Below are 15,011 nucleotides of genomic sequence, written 5' to 3'. Positions count from 1 at the left end.
GGGAATAAAAGAGAGGAATCAGCAGCAACTTTTGGGGTGAACCCCCAAATTTGGAGATTTTGGGGAGAAATTCGGGAATTCCGGCGGCGCGGAAGCGGCGGCTCCGGATCGCGGCGGCTCCGGGGGAATTTGGGGCCAAATTTCGGGATTTCGGGTCCGGCTCCTCCCCGGTGGCGTTCGGGCGTGAAGTCGCGGAATTTTGGGAGGAATTTTGGCTTTTTTGGGGCAGTTCCGCCGCCAAACCTCGGGAATTTGGGCTGAAATCCCAAGATTTTGGGGCTGATCCCCTCCAAATTGGGCTGAAATCCCGAAAGTTTGGAGCAATTCCTGCTCCTTTTCAGTCCAAACCCGGCGATTTTAGTTCCAAATCCGGCGATTTTGGTTCCAAATCCAGCGATTTTAGTTCCAAATCCCGATAATTTTGGCTCCAAACCCGGTGATTTTGGTTCTAATTCCAGCGATTTTAGTTCCAAATCCTGACGATTTTGGCTCCAAATCCCGACGATTTTGGTTCCAAACCCAATAATTTTGGTTCCAAATCCCGACAATTTTGGCTCCAAATCCGGCAATTTTCAAACCTGGCGATATTGGCTCCAAATCCCAAAAATTTTGGTTCCAATTCTTGGTGATTTTGGTTCCAAATCTGGCAATTTCAGCTCCAAATCCAGTTTTGGCTTCAGATCCTGACAATTTTGGTTCCAAACCCGGCGATTTTGGCTCCAAATCCCAATCCCATCCCAATCCCAATCCCATCCCAGTCCCCTCACACGTAGGCCGACTCGCTGGACTGCATCCTGCCCAGCGCGGGCTCCGGTCCCGTTCCATCCCAATCCCGATCCCATCCCAATCCCATCCCAATCCCAGTTTTGGTTCCATCCCAATCCCATCCCAATCCCAATCCCAATCCCAGTCCCCTCACACGTACGCCGACTCGCTGGACTGCGTCCTGCCCAGCGCGGGCTCCGATCCTGTTCCATCCCAGTCCTGATCCCATCCCAACCCCGATCCTGATCCAATCCCAATCCCATCCCAATCCCAATTTTGGTTCCATCCCGATCCCATGCCAATCCCATCCCAATCCCAATTTTGGTTCCATCCCAATCCCAATCCCATCCCAATCCCCTCAGACGTAGGCCGACTCACTGGACTGCGTCCTGCCCGGCGCGGGCTCCGATCCCGTTCCATCCCAGTCCCGATTTTGGTTCCATCCCAATCCCATCCCAATCCCAGTTTTGGTTCCATCCCAATCCAATCCCATCCCAATCCCAGTCCCCTCACACGTAGGCCGACTCGCTGGACTGCGTCCGGCCCAGCGCGGGCTCTGATTGCATCCCAATCCCATCCCAATGCCATCCCAATCCCAGTTTTGGTTCCATCCCAATCCCATCCCAATCCCAATCCCATCCCAGTCCCCTCACACGTAGGCCGACTCGCTGGACTGCGTCCTGCCCAGTGCGGGCTCCGATCGCATCCCAATCCCATCCCAATCCCGATTTTGGTTCCATCCCAATCCCAATTTTGGTTCCATCCCAATCCCAATCCCATCCCAGTCCCCTCAGACATAGGCCGACTCGCTGGACTGTGTCCTGCCCAGCGCGGGCTCCGATCCCGTTCCATCCCAATCCCGATTTCGGTTCCATCCCAATCCCAATTTTGGTTCCATCCCAATCCCATCCCAATCCCAATCCCATCCCAGTCCCCTCAGACGTAGGCCGACTCGCTGGACTGCGTCCTGCCCAGTGCGGGCTCCGATCCTGTTCCATCCCAATCCCAATTTTGGTTCCATCCCAATCCCATCCCAATCCCAGTTTTGGTTCCATCCCAATCCCAATCCAATCCCATCCCAATCCCAGTCCCCTCACACGTAGGCTGACTCGCTGGACTGCGTCCGGCCCAGCGCGGGCGCCGCCGCCTCCCTGCGCCGCGCCTCGCCCAGGCTCTTGCGGCGCGCGCGGGCGCCGCGCACGGCGGCGCGCACCTTGCGCCAGCCCAGGTGGTTGAGCTCGGCCAGGTTGAGCAGCACGCAGACGCCCGAGACGGCGAACATGAAGACCAGGAAGACGCTCTTCTCGGTGGGCCGCGACACGTAGCACTCCACCTCCTTGACGCACGGGTAGCGGTCGCACTCGAAGATGGCCGGCACGTTGAAGCCGTAGAGGAAGTACTGCCCGCCCAGGAAGCCGATCTCCAGAGCGTTCCGGAACACCACCTGGGCAGGAGGGACAGGTGTGAGATCTCCAGAGCGTTCCGGAACACCACCTGGGCAGGAGGGACAGGTGAGGGTCAGGGACAGGTGTGAGATCCTCCTGGGATGTCCTGGGATCCTCCTAAAAACCACCTGGGCAAGGAGAGGACAGGTGAGGGTTGGGGACAGGTGTGAGATCCTCCTGGGATGTCCTGGGATCTTCCTGGGATGTCCTGAGATCCTCCTGAACACCACCTGGGCAGGAGGGACAGGTGAGGGTTGGGGATAGGTCTGAGATCTCCAGAGCGTTCCGGAACACCACCTGGGCAGGAGAGGACAGGTGAGGGTCAGGGACTGGTGTGAGATCCTCCTGGGATGTCCTGGGATCCTCCTAAAAACCACCTGGGCAAGGAGAGGACAGGTGAGGATCAGGGAAAGGTTTGAGGTCCTCCTGGGATGTCCTGACATCCTCCGGAACACCACCTGGGCATGAGGGACAGGTGAGGGTTAGGAACCGGTCTGAGATCCTCCTGAACACCACCTGGGCAGGAGGGACAGGTGAGGGTCAGGGAAAGGTTTGAGATCCTCCTGGGATGTCCTGAGATCTTCCTAAAAACCACCTGGGCAGGAGGGACAGGTGAGGGTTCAGAGGATGTCCCAAAACCCTCCTGAACCCCACCCGGACATGAGAAGGACACGTGATGTGCTCAGAGGATGTCCGGAACCCCACCTGGACATGAGAAGGACACGTGATGGGCTCAGAGGATGTCTGGAACCCCACCCAGACACAGAAGGACACGTGATGGGCTCAGAGGATGTCCCAGAACCCCATGTGGACATGAGAAGGACACGTGATGGGCTCAGAGGATGTCCGGAACCCCACCCGGACATGAGAAGGACACGTGATGGGCTCAGAGGATGTCCGGAACCCCACCCGGACATGAGAAGGACACGTGATGTGCTCAGAGGATGTCCAGAACCCCACGTGGACATGAGAAGAACACGTGATGGGCTCAGAGGATGTCCGGAACCCCACGTGGACATGAGAACGACACGTGATGGGCTCAGAGGATGTCCGGAACCCCACGTGGACACAGAAGGACACGTGATGTGCTCAGAGGATGTCCGGAACCCCATGTGGACACAGAAGGACACGTGATGGGCTCAGAGGATGTCCGGAACCCCACGTGGACATGAGAAGGACACGTGATGGGCTCAGAGGATGTCCCGAACCCCATCCGGACATGAGAACGACACGTGATGGGCTCAGAGGATGTCCAGAACCCCACCCGGACACAGAATGACACGTGATGGGCTCAGAGGATGTCCGGAACCCCACCCGGACATGAGAAGGACACGTGATGGGCTCAGAGGATGTCCGGAACCCCACCCGGACATGAGAAGGACACGTGATGGGCTCAGAGGATGTCCCGAAGCCCACGTGGACATGAGAAGAACACGTGATGGGCTCAGAGGATGTCCGGAACCCCACGTGGACATGAGAACGACACGTGATGGGCTCAGAGGATGTCCGGAACCCCACGTGGACATGAGAAGGACACGTGATGGGCTCAGAGGATGTCCGGAATTCCACCCGGACATGAGAAGGACACGTGATGGGCTCAGAGGATGTCCAGAACCCCATGTGGACATGAGAAGGACACGTGATGGGCTCAGAGGATGTCCGGAACCCCATGTGGACATGAGAAGGACACGTGATGGGCTCAGAGGATGTCCAGAACCCCACGTGGACATGAGAAGGACACGTGATGGGCTCAGAGGATGTCCAGAACCCCACGTGGACATGAGAAGGACACGTGATGGGCTCAGAGGATGTCCAGAACCCCATGTGGACACAGAAGGACACATGATGTGCTCAGAGGATGTCCAGAACCCCACCCGCACACAGAACGACACGTGATGGGCTCAGAGGATGTCCGGAACCCACCTGGATGACGTAGAACCTGGAGATGCCCTCCTGGCGCTTGGCCTTGGCGCTGCGGGCCGGGCGCGGCGCCGGCGGCTCCGGGCGCGGCTCCAGCAGCGGCGCCAGGCAGGAGCAGCGGCGCTCGCGCTGCTTGGCCGCCTGGTGCACGGAGTAGGTGATGAAGCAGAGGCTGGGCGTGCACACCAGGATGATCTGGAAGACCCAGTAGCGGATGTGCGAGATGGGGAAGGCGCTGTCGTAGCACGCCTGGTTGCAGCCCGGCTGCAGCGTGTTGCACATGAACATGGTCTGCTCGTCCTCGTAGACCGTCTCGCCCACGATGGCCACGATGAGGATGCGGAAGATGACCACCACCGTCAGCAGGATCCTGGGGGTGGACACGGGGACAGGGAGTGACCACAGGGTCAGGGAGTGACCACCACCATCAGGGAGTGACCACCACCGTCAGCAGGATCCTGGGGAGTGGACACGGGGACAGGGAGTGACCACCAGGGACAGCAAAATGACCACAGGGACAGGGAGTGACCACCAGGGTCAGGGAGTGACCACCAGGGTCAGCAAAGTGACCACAGGGACAGGGAGTGACCACCAGGGACAGGGAGTGACCACCACCGTCAGCAGGATCCTGGAGGGTGGGCACGGGGACAGGGAGTGACCACAGGGACAAGGGAGTGACCACAGGGACGGGGAGTGACCACCACCGTCAGCAGGATCCTGGGGGTGGGCATGGGGACAGGGAGTGACCACAGGGACAGGGAGTGACCACAGGGACAAGGGAGTGACCACCAGGGTCAGGGAGTGACCACAGGGACAAGGGAGTGACCACCAGGGTCAGGGAGTGACCACAGGGACAAGGGAGTGACCACCACCGTCAGCAGGATCCTGGGGAGTGGACACGGGGACAGCAAAATGACCACAGGGTCAGCAGGAACAGGGAAATGACCACAGGGACATGGCAGTGACCACCACAGTCAGCAGGATCCTGGGGGTGGGCATGGGGACAGGGAGTGACCACAGGGACAGGGAGTGACCACCACCGTCAGCAGGATCCTGAGGAGTGACCACTGTGGCCAGCAGGATCCTGGGCACGGGGACAGGACGGGTGGTGACACTTTGGGGGGGCTGGAGGTGACACCGGGGGTGGCACCTGGGGCTGGGGGTCTCACCTGGCCCTGGACCCCCCCAGCCCCCGGGCCTGGCTCACCTGGGGCTCCCAAATCTCCCCTGGGGCTCCCAAATCTCACCTGGGCTCACCTGGGGCTCCCCAAATCTCACCTGGGCTCACCTGGGGCTCCCCAAATCTCACCTGGGGCTCCCAAATCTCACCTGGGCTCACCTGGGGCTCCCCAAATCTCACCTGGGCTCCCCTGGGGCTCCCCAAATCTCACCTGGGGCTCCCAAATCTCACCTGGGGGTCCCCAAATCTCACCTGGGCTCACCTGGGGCTCCCCAAATCTCACCTGGGGCTCCCAAATCTCACCTGGGCTCACCTGGGGCTCCCAAATCTCACCTGGGCTCACCTGGGGCTCCCCAAAGCTCACCTGAGGCTCACCTGGGGCTCCCAAATCTCACCTGGGGCTCCCCAAATCTCCCCTGGGGCTCCCCAAATCTCCCCTGGGGCTCCCCAAATCTCACCTGGGGCTCCCAAATCTCCCCTGGGCTCACCTGGGGCTCCCCAAAGCTCACCTGGGGTTCCCCAAATCTCACCTGGAGCTCCCAAATCCCCCCCGGAGCTCCCAAATCCCCCCCGGGGCTCCCCAAATCCCACCTGGGGCTCCCAAATCCCCCCCGGGGCTCCCCAATCCCCGGGTCCCCCCGGCTCTGCCGCGGGTGCCCTGCGGGGGTGGCACGCGTGGGGGAGGGGCTGTCCCCGTGTCACCGGCGCACCCGGGGGGAGGGGCAGCGGGGGGAGGGGCAGCGGGGGGGCTGGGAGGGGGCTTGGGTCCCGGGGGGGAGTTGGGGGTCCCGGGGCGGATTTGGGGGTCCCGGGGGGGAGTTGGGGGTCCCGGGGGAGATTTGGGGGTCCCGGGGGGGATTTGGGGTGGAATTTCGGGGTCTCGGGTGGGATTTTTGGGATCCGGGGCGGGATTTGGGGGTCCCGGGGCAGGATTTCGGGATCCGGGGTGGGATTTGGGCTCCCGGGGGGGATTTGGGGGTCCCGGGGCGGGATCCGGGTGGAATTTCGGGGTCTCGGGTGGGATTTTTGGGATCCGGGGCGGGATCTGGGCTCCCGGGTGGGATTTGGTGTGGAATTTCGGGATCCGGGGCGGGATTTGCGGGTCCCGGGTGGGATTTGGGGTGGAATTTCGGGATCCGGGGCGGGATTTGGGGGTCCCGGGTGGGATTTGGGGTGGAATTTCGGGATCCGGGGCGGGATTTGGGGGTCTCGGGTGGGATTTGGGGGTCTCGGGTGGGATTTGGGGGTCCCGGGTGGGATCTGGGGGGTCCCGGGTGGGATTTTCGGGATCCGGGGGGGGATTTGGGGGTCCCGGGTGGGAATTTCGGGATCCGGGTGGGATCTGGGGGTCCCGGGTGGGATCTGGGGGTCCCGGGTGGGATTTGGGGGGTCCCGGGTGGGATCTGGGGGGTCCCGGGTGGGATCTGGGGCTCCGGGGGTCGCTGACCTGCCGATCATGGTGGAGTGCTGCTGCACCGCCGCCTCCAGCAGCCGCTCCAGGATGGTCCATTCGCCCATGGCTCCGGCCCGGGGGGCGCCGGGACCCCCCCCGGGACCCCCCCGGGACCCCCCGAGCCCCCGGGACCCCCCCCCGGGATCCCCCCGGGACCCCCCCGGGACCCCCCGAGCCCCCGGGACCCCCCCCCGGGATCCCCCCGGGACCCCCCCGGGAACCCCCGAGCCCCCGGGACCCCCCCCCGGGATCCCCCCGGGACCCCCCCGGGAACCCCCCGAGCCCCCGGGACCCCCCGGCTCAGCAGCCGCGCCCCCCCCGCCCCCCGGGATCGGGCGGATCCAGCGGATCCCCGGGATCCATCGAGCGCTGGGGGAGGGGAGGGAACTGGGAGGGACTGGGAGCACTGGGGGAGGGACTGGGAGTGGTGGGGGAGGGACTGGAGGGAACTGGGAGGGACTGGGAGCACTGGGGGAGGGACTGGGAGTGGTGGGGGAGGGACTGGAGGGAACTGGGAGGGACTGGGAGTGGTGGGGGAGGGACTGGGAGCACTGGGGGAGGGACTGGAGGGAACTGGGAGGGACTGGGAGTGGTGGGGGAGGGACTGGGAGCACTGGGGGAGGGACTGGGAGTGGTGGGGGAGGGAACTGGGAGCGCTGGGGGTGCTGGGAGCGGGACTGAGGGGGTTATACTGGTTATACTGGGGGTTATACTGGTTATACTGGGGGAGGGACTGGGAGCACTGGGGGAGGGACTGGGAGTGGTGGGGGAGGGACTGGAGGGAACTGGGAGCACTGGGGGAGGGACTGGGGGAGGGACTGGGAGTGGTGGGGGAGGGACTGGAGGGAACTGGGAGGGACTGGGGGGTGCTGGGAGCGGGACTGAGGGGGTTATACTGGGGGTTATACTGGTTATACTGGGGGAGGGACTGGTGGCCCTGTACTGGTTTCGTTGGTGACCCCATACTGGTTTTACTGGTGGTCCCGAACTGGTTTTACTGGTGGCCCTGCACTGGTTTCACTGGTGGTCCCGTACTGGTTTTACTGGTGGTCCCGAACTGATTTTATTGGTTTCACTGGTTTTACTGGTTTCACTGGTGGTCCCGTACTGATTTTATTGGTTTTACTGGTTTCACTGGTGGCCCTGCACTGGTTTCACTGGTGGTCCCATACTGGTTTCACTGGTTTTACTGGTTTTACTGGTTTCACTGGTGGTCCCATACTGGTTTCACTGGTTTTACTGGTTTTACTGGTTTCACTGGTGGTCCCATACTGGTTTCACTGGTTTCACTGGTTTCTCTGACGTCACGCGTTTCCCCTGTGGCCCCGCCCCCCGCGCATGCGCAGTTGCCGCCATGGCGCCGCTCCCAGTCCATGTCCTTTACTGGTACCGGGGCCAAACTGGGGAGACCCCAAATGGGGGGGGTCCCCAAATCTGGGGAGGGTCCCTAAATCCGGGGGGGGGGTCCCCAAATCCGGGGGGGGAGGGTCCCCAAATCCGGGGGGTCCCCAAATCCGGGAGGTCGTCCCAAATCCGGGGGGGGTCCCTAAATCCGGGGGGGGTCCCCAAATCCGGGGGGGGGGTCCCCAAATCCGGGGGGGGGTCTCTGAGCCCGGGAGAGGCTCCAGTTCGAGGGAGGGTTCCCCAATTTTGGGTGGGGGTCCCCAAATCCCGGCTGGGAGTCCTCAATTTTGGGTGGGGGTCCCCAAGTCCCGGCTGGGAGTCCTCAATTTTGGGTGGGGGTCCCCAATTTTGGGTGGGGGTCCCCAAATCCCGGGTGGGAGTTCTCAATTTTGGGTGGGGGTCCCCAGTTTTGGGTGAGAGTTCCAATTTTGGATGGGGGTCCCCAGTTTTGGGTGGGGGTCCCCAAGTCCCGGGTGGGAGTTCTCAATTTTGGGTGGGGGTCCCCAGTTTTGGGTGAGAGTTCCAATTTTGGGTGGGGGTCCCCAGTTTTGGGTGAGGGTTCCAACTTTGGGTGGGGGTCCCCAAATCCCGGCTGGAAGTCCCCAATTCTGGGTGGGTGTCCCCAATTTTGGGGGGGGTCCCAATTTTGGGTGGGGGTCCCCAAATCCCGGGTGGGAGTTCCTAATTTTGGGTGAGGGCCCCAATTTTGGGTAAGGGTCCTGAGTTTTGGGGGGGTGTCCCCAATCCCGAGATGGGTCCCCAGTTTTGGGTGGGGGTCCCCAATTCCGGGGGTGACCCCAATTCTGGGGGTGACCCCAATTCTGGGTGGGGGTTCCCAGTCTCGAGAGGGGTCCCAGATTCTGGGGGTGTCCCAAATTTTGGGTAAGGGTCCCCAATTCCAGGAGGGGTCCCTAATTTTGGGTGGGTGTCCCCAGTTCTGGGGGGTGTCCTCAATTCTGGATGGGGGTCCCCAATTCTGGATGGGGGTCCCCAATTTTGGGTGGGGGTCCCCAAATCCCGGCTGGGGGTCCTCAATTTTGGGTGGGTGTCCCAAATTTTGGGGGGGTCCCCATTTTCACCCCTCCCCTCCCCCCAGCGGAGCCTGAGGCTACAAACCCAAGGTGAGCCCCTCCCCCACCCCTTCCTGCCCCCTCCCCAAAATCCGGGGTGGGGACCCCAAAATGTGGGGGGGGTCCCCAAACCCCCGGCCCCACCAGAGCCTCTCCCCGTCCCAGTTTGAGCAGCTGCGCCGGGAACTGGAGCGGCGCTTCCCGGGAGCGCTGGACGTGGTGGGTGAGGGACCCCGTTTGGGGCGAATTCCCGGGATTTCGGGGTGAATTCCCGGGATTTTGGGGGGTTTTGGGGTGAATTCCCGGGATTTTGGGGCGAATTCCCGGGATTTTGGGGTGAATTCCCAGGATTTTGGGGCGTCTTGGGGTTTTGGGGTGAATTCCCGGGATTTTGGGGCGAATTCCCGGGATTTTGGGGTGAATTCCCGGGATTTTGGGGGGTTTTGGGGTGAATTCCCGGGATTTTGGGGCGAATTCCCGGGATTTTGGGGTGAATTCCCGGGATTTTGGGGGGTTTTGGGGTGAATTCCCAGGATTTTGGGGCGAATTCCCGGGATTTTGGGGTGAATTCCCGGGATTTTGGGGGGTCTTGGGGTTTTGGGGTGAATTCCCGGGATTTTGGGGCAAATTCCCGGGATTTTGGGGCGTCTTGGGGTTTTGGGGTGAATTCCCGGGATTTTGGGGTGAATTCCCGGGATTTTGGGGGGGGGGTCTACAGGGTTTGGGGGGATCTACAGGGTTTGGGGTGAATTGATGGGATTTTGGGGGGGTCTCGGGATTTTGGGGTGAATTCACAGGATTTTGGGGGTGGTTTTGGGGTGAATTCATGGGATTATGGGATTTTGAGGTGAATTCACAGGATTTTGGGGGGGGGGTCTTGGGATTTTGGGGTGAATTTACAGGATTTGGGGGTGGGATTCCCAGAATTTGGGGTGAATCCACAGGATTTTGGCTGAGGATGGGGGAACAAAACCCCCACATGATTTTGGGGTGAATTCCCAGGTTTTGGGGGTGAATTCCCAGGATTTTGGGGGTGGAATTCCCAGGTTTTGGGGGTGAATTCCCCAGATTTTGGGGTGAATCCACAGGGTTTGGGGGGGGATTTTGGGGTGAATTCCCAGGATTTTGGCGGGGGCGGGGGGACGATTTTGGGGTGGGATCCAGAGGATTTCGGGGGGAGGTTTTGGGGTCCCCCAGGATTTTTGGGGGGGGGTCTCTCAGCTGTCCCCCCCCCCAGCGCGGCCAGGGCACCCCGGAAGTGACGGGATGGTTTGAGGTGACCGTGGGGGGACGCCTGGTGCACTCCAAAAAGGTGGGTGCCCCTCCCCACCCCCATTTCGGGGTGTCCCCCCTCCCCATTTCGGGGTGTCCCCCCTCCCCATTTCGGGGTGTCCCCCCTCCCCATTTCTGGGTGTCCCCCCTCCCCATTTCGGGGTGTCCCCCCTCCCCATTTCGGGGTGTCCCCCCTCCCCACCCCCATTTCGGGGTGTCCCCCCTCCCCATTTCGGGGTGTCCCCCCTCCCCACCCCCATTTCGGGGTGTCCCCCCTCCCCATTTCTGGGTGTCCCCCCTCCCCATTTCGGGGTGTCCCCCCTCCCCACCCCCATTTCGGGGTGTCCCCCCTCCCCACCCCCATTTCGGGGTGTGCCCCCTCCCCATTTCGGGGTGTCCCCCCTCCCCACCCCCATTTCGGGGTGTCCCTGTGCCCATTTCGGCGCGCCCCCTCCCCAATTTCGGCATGCCCCCATCCCCATTTTCGGGGTTCCCCCTCCCCAATTTCGGGATGTCCCCTCCCCATTTCGGGGTGTCCCTGTGCCCATTTTCGGGTTGCCCCCTCCCCAATTTCAGGGTGTCCCCCATCCCCAATTTCGGGGTGCCCCCTCCCCATTTCCGGGTGTCCCATCCCCATTTCGGGGTTCCCCCTCCCCATTACCGGGGTGCCCCCTCCCCAATTTCAGGGTGTCCTCCATCCCCAATTTCGGGATGCCCCCCTCCCCAATTTGGGGTGCCCCTGTCCCAATTTCAGGGTGCCCCCATCCCAATTTCAGGGTGCCCCCTCCCCAATTTGGGGTGCCCCCTCCCCATTTCAGGGCGCCCCCTCCCCAATTTCAGGGTGCCCCCTCCCCATTTCAGGGTGTCCCATCCACATTTCAGGGTGTCCCATCCCCAATTTCAGGGTTCCCCCTCCCCAATTTCAGGGTGTCCCCCATCCCCAATTTCGGGATGCCCCCCTCCCCATTTTGGGGTCCCCCCTCCCAATTTCAGGGTGCCCCCTCCCCATTACCGGGGTTTCCCCTCCCCATTTCGGGGTGCCCCCTCCCCATTTCGGGGTGCCCCCGTCCCAATTTGGGGTTCCCCCAGGCCGGCGATGGCTTCGTGGACACCGAGCCGAAGCTGCTCCGCATCGTGGCCGCCATCGAGTCCCGCCTGGCCTAGGCCGCGCTAGGGCGCCCCGGGATATCGCGATATGCCATCGATATATCGCGATATCCCATCGATATATCGCGATAGGCCATCGATATGTCGTGATATGCCATCGATAGCGCTTGATATATCGCGATATGCCATCGATATATCGCGATATCCCATCGATATATCGCGATAGGCCATCGATATATCGCGATAGGCCATCGATATATTGTGATATGCCATCGATAGCACTTGATATATCGCGATAGGCCATCGATATATCGCGATAGGCCATCGATATATCGCGATATGCCATTGATATATCGCGATATGCCATCGATATATCGCGATAGGCCATCGATAGCACTTGATATATCGTGATATGCCATCGATATATCGCGATATCCCATCGATATATCGCGATATGCCATTGATATATCACGATACCCCATCGATATATCGCGATATCCCATCGATATATCGCGATATGCCATCGATATATCACGATATGCCATCGATATATCGCGATAGGCCATCGATATATCGCGATATCCCATCGATAGCGCTCGATATATCGCGATATCCTATTGATACCAGCCAATATATCACGATAGCGCTCGACACCACACGATATATCGCAATATAGCGGGCGGTATCGATGGATATCGTGATATATCGGGTGATATTGGCAGATATCGCGATATATTGGCAGATATTGGTAGGCAGCAATGGGTATTGCCACATATCAGGTGGTATCAATGGAATATTGTGATATATTGGGTGGTATTGATGGATTTTGCGATATATCGGCAGGTATTGATGGATATTGGTAAACAGCAACGGGTATCGCGATATATTGGGTGGTTTCTATGGATATTGGGTGGTATCGATGGCTATTGCGATATATCGGCAGGTATTGATGGATATTGGTAAACAGCAATGGATATCGCGATATATTGGGTGGTTTCTATGGATATCGTGATATATTGGGCGGTATCGATGGATATTGGGTGGTATCGATGGCTATTGCGATATATCGGGTAGTATCAATGGATATCGGGTGGTATTGATGGGATATCGCGATGTATCGGCAGGTATTGGTAGATATCAGGACACAGCAATGGATATCGCCATATATCGAGAGATATCGATGGATATCAGGTGGTATCGATGGGATATCGCAATATATCGGCGGATATTGATAGATATCGGCAGCAATTGATAAATATTGGGATATACCAGGAAATATCAGGAGATACCGCCAGATATCGCGATACATGGGGAGATATCACCGAATATCGCGATTTATTGAGAGATATCACCGAATATCGCGATATATCAGCAAATATCACCAGATATCATGATATATCAGCAAATATCCCCGGCTATCGCGATATATCAGCAAATATCACCAGATATCACGATATATCAGCAAATATCCCCGGCTATCGCGATATATCAGCAAATATCACCAGATATCACGATAGATCAGCAAATATCACCAGATATCATGATAGATCAGCAAATATCCCCGGCTATCGCGATATATCAGCAAATATCCCCGGCTATCGCGATATATCAGCAAATATCACCAGATATCATGATAGATCAGCAAATATCCCCGGCTATCGCGATATATCAGCAAATATCCCCGGCTATCGCGATATATCAGCAAATATCCCCGGCTATCGCGATATATCAGCAAATATCACCAGATATCACGATAGATCAGCAAATATCCCCGGCTATCGCGATATATCGGGAGCGTCGCCGGCTCCCGACGCTCGCGGGACGTGTCGGCCGCCCGCCCCCCCGCTCCATGACGGGAATCGCCGAAACGCCGCCGGCAGCGGCGCCGCCCCGAGCCCGCGGGAGGGACGGGGGGCCGACCCCAAAATCCCCGCGTCTCACCCCAAAATCCCCGCGTCTCACCCCAAAATCCCCGCGTCTCACCCCAAAATCCCCGCGTCTCACCCCAAAATTCCCACGTCTCACCCCAAAATTCCCACGTCTCACCCCAAAATCCCCGCGTCTCACCCCAAAATTCCCATGTCTCACCCCAAAATTCCTAAATCCCACCCAAAATTCCCACGTCTCACCCCAAAATCCCCGCGTCTCACCCCAAAATTCCCACGTCTCACCCCAAAATTCCTAAATCCCACCCAAAATCCCCGCGTCTCACCCCAAAATTCCCACATCTCACCCCAGAATTCCCAGATCCCACCCAAAATCCCCACGTCTCACCCCAAAATTCCCAGATCCCACCCAAAATCCCCGCGTCTCACCCCAAAATCCCTGCGTCTCACCCCAAAATTCCAAAATCCCACCCAAAATCCCCACATCTCACCCCAAAATCCCCACATCTCACCCCAAAATTCACAAATTTCACCCCAAGATCCCTATGTCTCACCCCAGAATTCCCAGATCCCACCCAAAATCCCCACGTCTCACCCCAAAATTCCCAGATCCCACCCAAAATCCCCACATTTCACCCCAAAATTCCCAGATCCCACCCAAACTCCCCACATTTCACCCCAAAATTCCCAGATCCCACCCAAACTCCCCACATTTCACCCCAAAATTCCCAGATCCCACCCAAAATCCCCATGTCTTACCCCAAAATCCCCGAATTTCACCCCAAAATTCCCAGATCCCACCCAAAATCCATCCTGAACCCAGAACCCACCCAAAATCCCAAAATTTCACTTCAAATCCCACCCAAAATCCCCAAATTTCACCCCAAAATCCCCAAATTTCACCCCAAAATTCCCAAATCCCACCCAAAATCCCCAATTTTCACCCCAAAACCCCTCAGAGCCCACCCAGAATCCCCAAATTTCACCCCAAAATTCCCAAATCCCACCCAAAATCCCCAAATTTCACCCCAAAACCCCTCCAACCCACCCTAAACATTCCAATTTTTCATTCTGCCCCAAATCCTTCACGTCCCACCCCAAAATCTTTTTTATTTTTCTTTCCCAAAATTCCCCTTTTACCCCAAATCCTTCCCCTCGCCGCCGTTTTGGGCCCAAATCGCCTTTTTTTGGGATTTTCCTCCCTCCGAGCGCTCCTGGCAGGGTGAAAAATGGGGGAAAACTCCTTAAAAGTGCTGAAATTTGGGATTTTTTCTTTATTTCCCCCGGTTTTGGGTCTCCGTGGCCTTTCGGGAATAAAACTTTGGAATTTTGAGCCCAATTTGGGGCTGTTTGTTGGTTTTGAGTGATTTTTGGGGAAATTGGGGGGAGGAGGGCTGTGCCTCCTTCCAGGCTCTTCAAAATTCCATTTTTTTGGTAATCTAAAAATTGTCAGCATGGAATTGTGGAATTTTGGGAATAAAAAATGGCAAATCCAGCTGGATTTTGGGT

The 15,011-nt window shown here is 58.8% G+C and overlaps 2 protein-coding genes and 1 non-coding gene across 6 annotated transcripts; 2 read left to right on the top strand and 1 right to left on the bottom strand.

Annotated features, from left to right (window-relative positions):
* Positions 1–1,484: 1,484 nt before the first annotated feature.
* LOC110478798 (gap junction delta-2 protein) lies at positions 1,485–6,851 on the bottom strand. Its single transcript, XM_077789136.1, has 3 exons — positions 6,758–6,851; positions 4,134–4,500; positions 1,485–2,209 (listed from the first exon to the last, which is right to left on the bottom strand). The coding sequence occupies exons 1-3, from the start codon at positions 6,826–6,828 to the stop codon at positions 1,859–1,861; spliced, it is 789 nt and encodes a 262-aa protein (XP_077645262.1). The 5' UTR covers positions 6,829–6,851; the 3' UTR covers positions 1,485–1,858.
* Positions 6,852–8,094: 1,243 nt separating this feature from the next.
* On the top strand, positions 8,095–10,511 carry LOC110478804 (uncharacterized). Its single transcript, XR_013341287.1, has 4 exons — positions 8,095–8,149; positions 9,264–9,288; positions 9,403–9,456; positions 10,475–10,511. It is a non-coding gene; the product is annotated as an uncharacterized LOC110478804 (transcript).
* Positions 10,512–12,088: 1,577 nt separating this feature from the next.
* Positions 12,089–14,997, top strand: LOC144247728 (uncharacterized). Of its 4 annotated transcripts, none has more exons than XM_077789181.1 (3): positions 12,089–13,586; positions 13,629–13,655; positions 14,112–14,997. In XM_077789181.1, exons 1-3 carry the CDS (start codon positions 12,817–12,819, stop codon positions 14,317–14,319), a joined length of 1,005 nt encoding a protein of 334 aa, XP_077645307.1. In that variant the 5' UTR covers positions 12,089–12,816; the 3' UTR covers positions 14,320–14,997. The 4 variants fall into 4 exon arrangements, with proteins under 4 accessions (XP_077645307.1, XP_077645304.1, XP_077645305.1 ...); XM_077789178.1 differs by having other exon boundaries at positions 13,864–14,997; XM_077789179.1 differs by having other exon boundaries at positions 13,629–14,997.
* Positions 14,998–15,011: the final 14 nt, after the last annotated feature.

The sequence above is a fragment of the Lonchura striata genome, chromosome 31, assembly GCF_046129695.1.
Source record: "Lonchura striata isolate bLonStr1 chromosome 31, bLonStr1.mat, whole genome shotgun sequence".
Taxonomy (NCBI): domain Eukaryota; kingdom Metazoa; phylum Chordata; class Aves; order Passeriformes; family Estrildidae; genus Lonchura; species Lonchura striata.
Note: the sequence above shows the minus strand (reverse complement) of the source record. Positions and strands in the feature narration are given on the sequence as shown.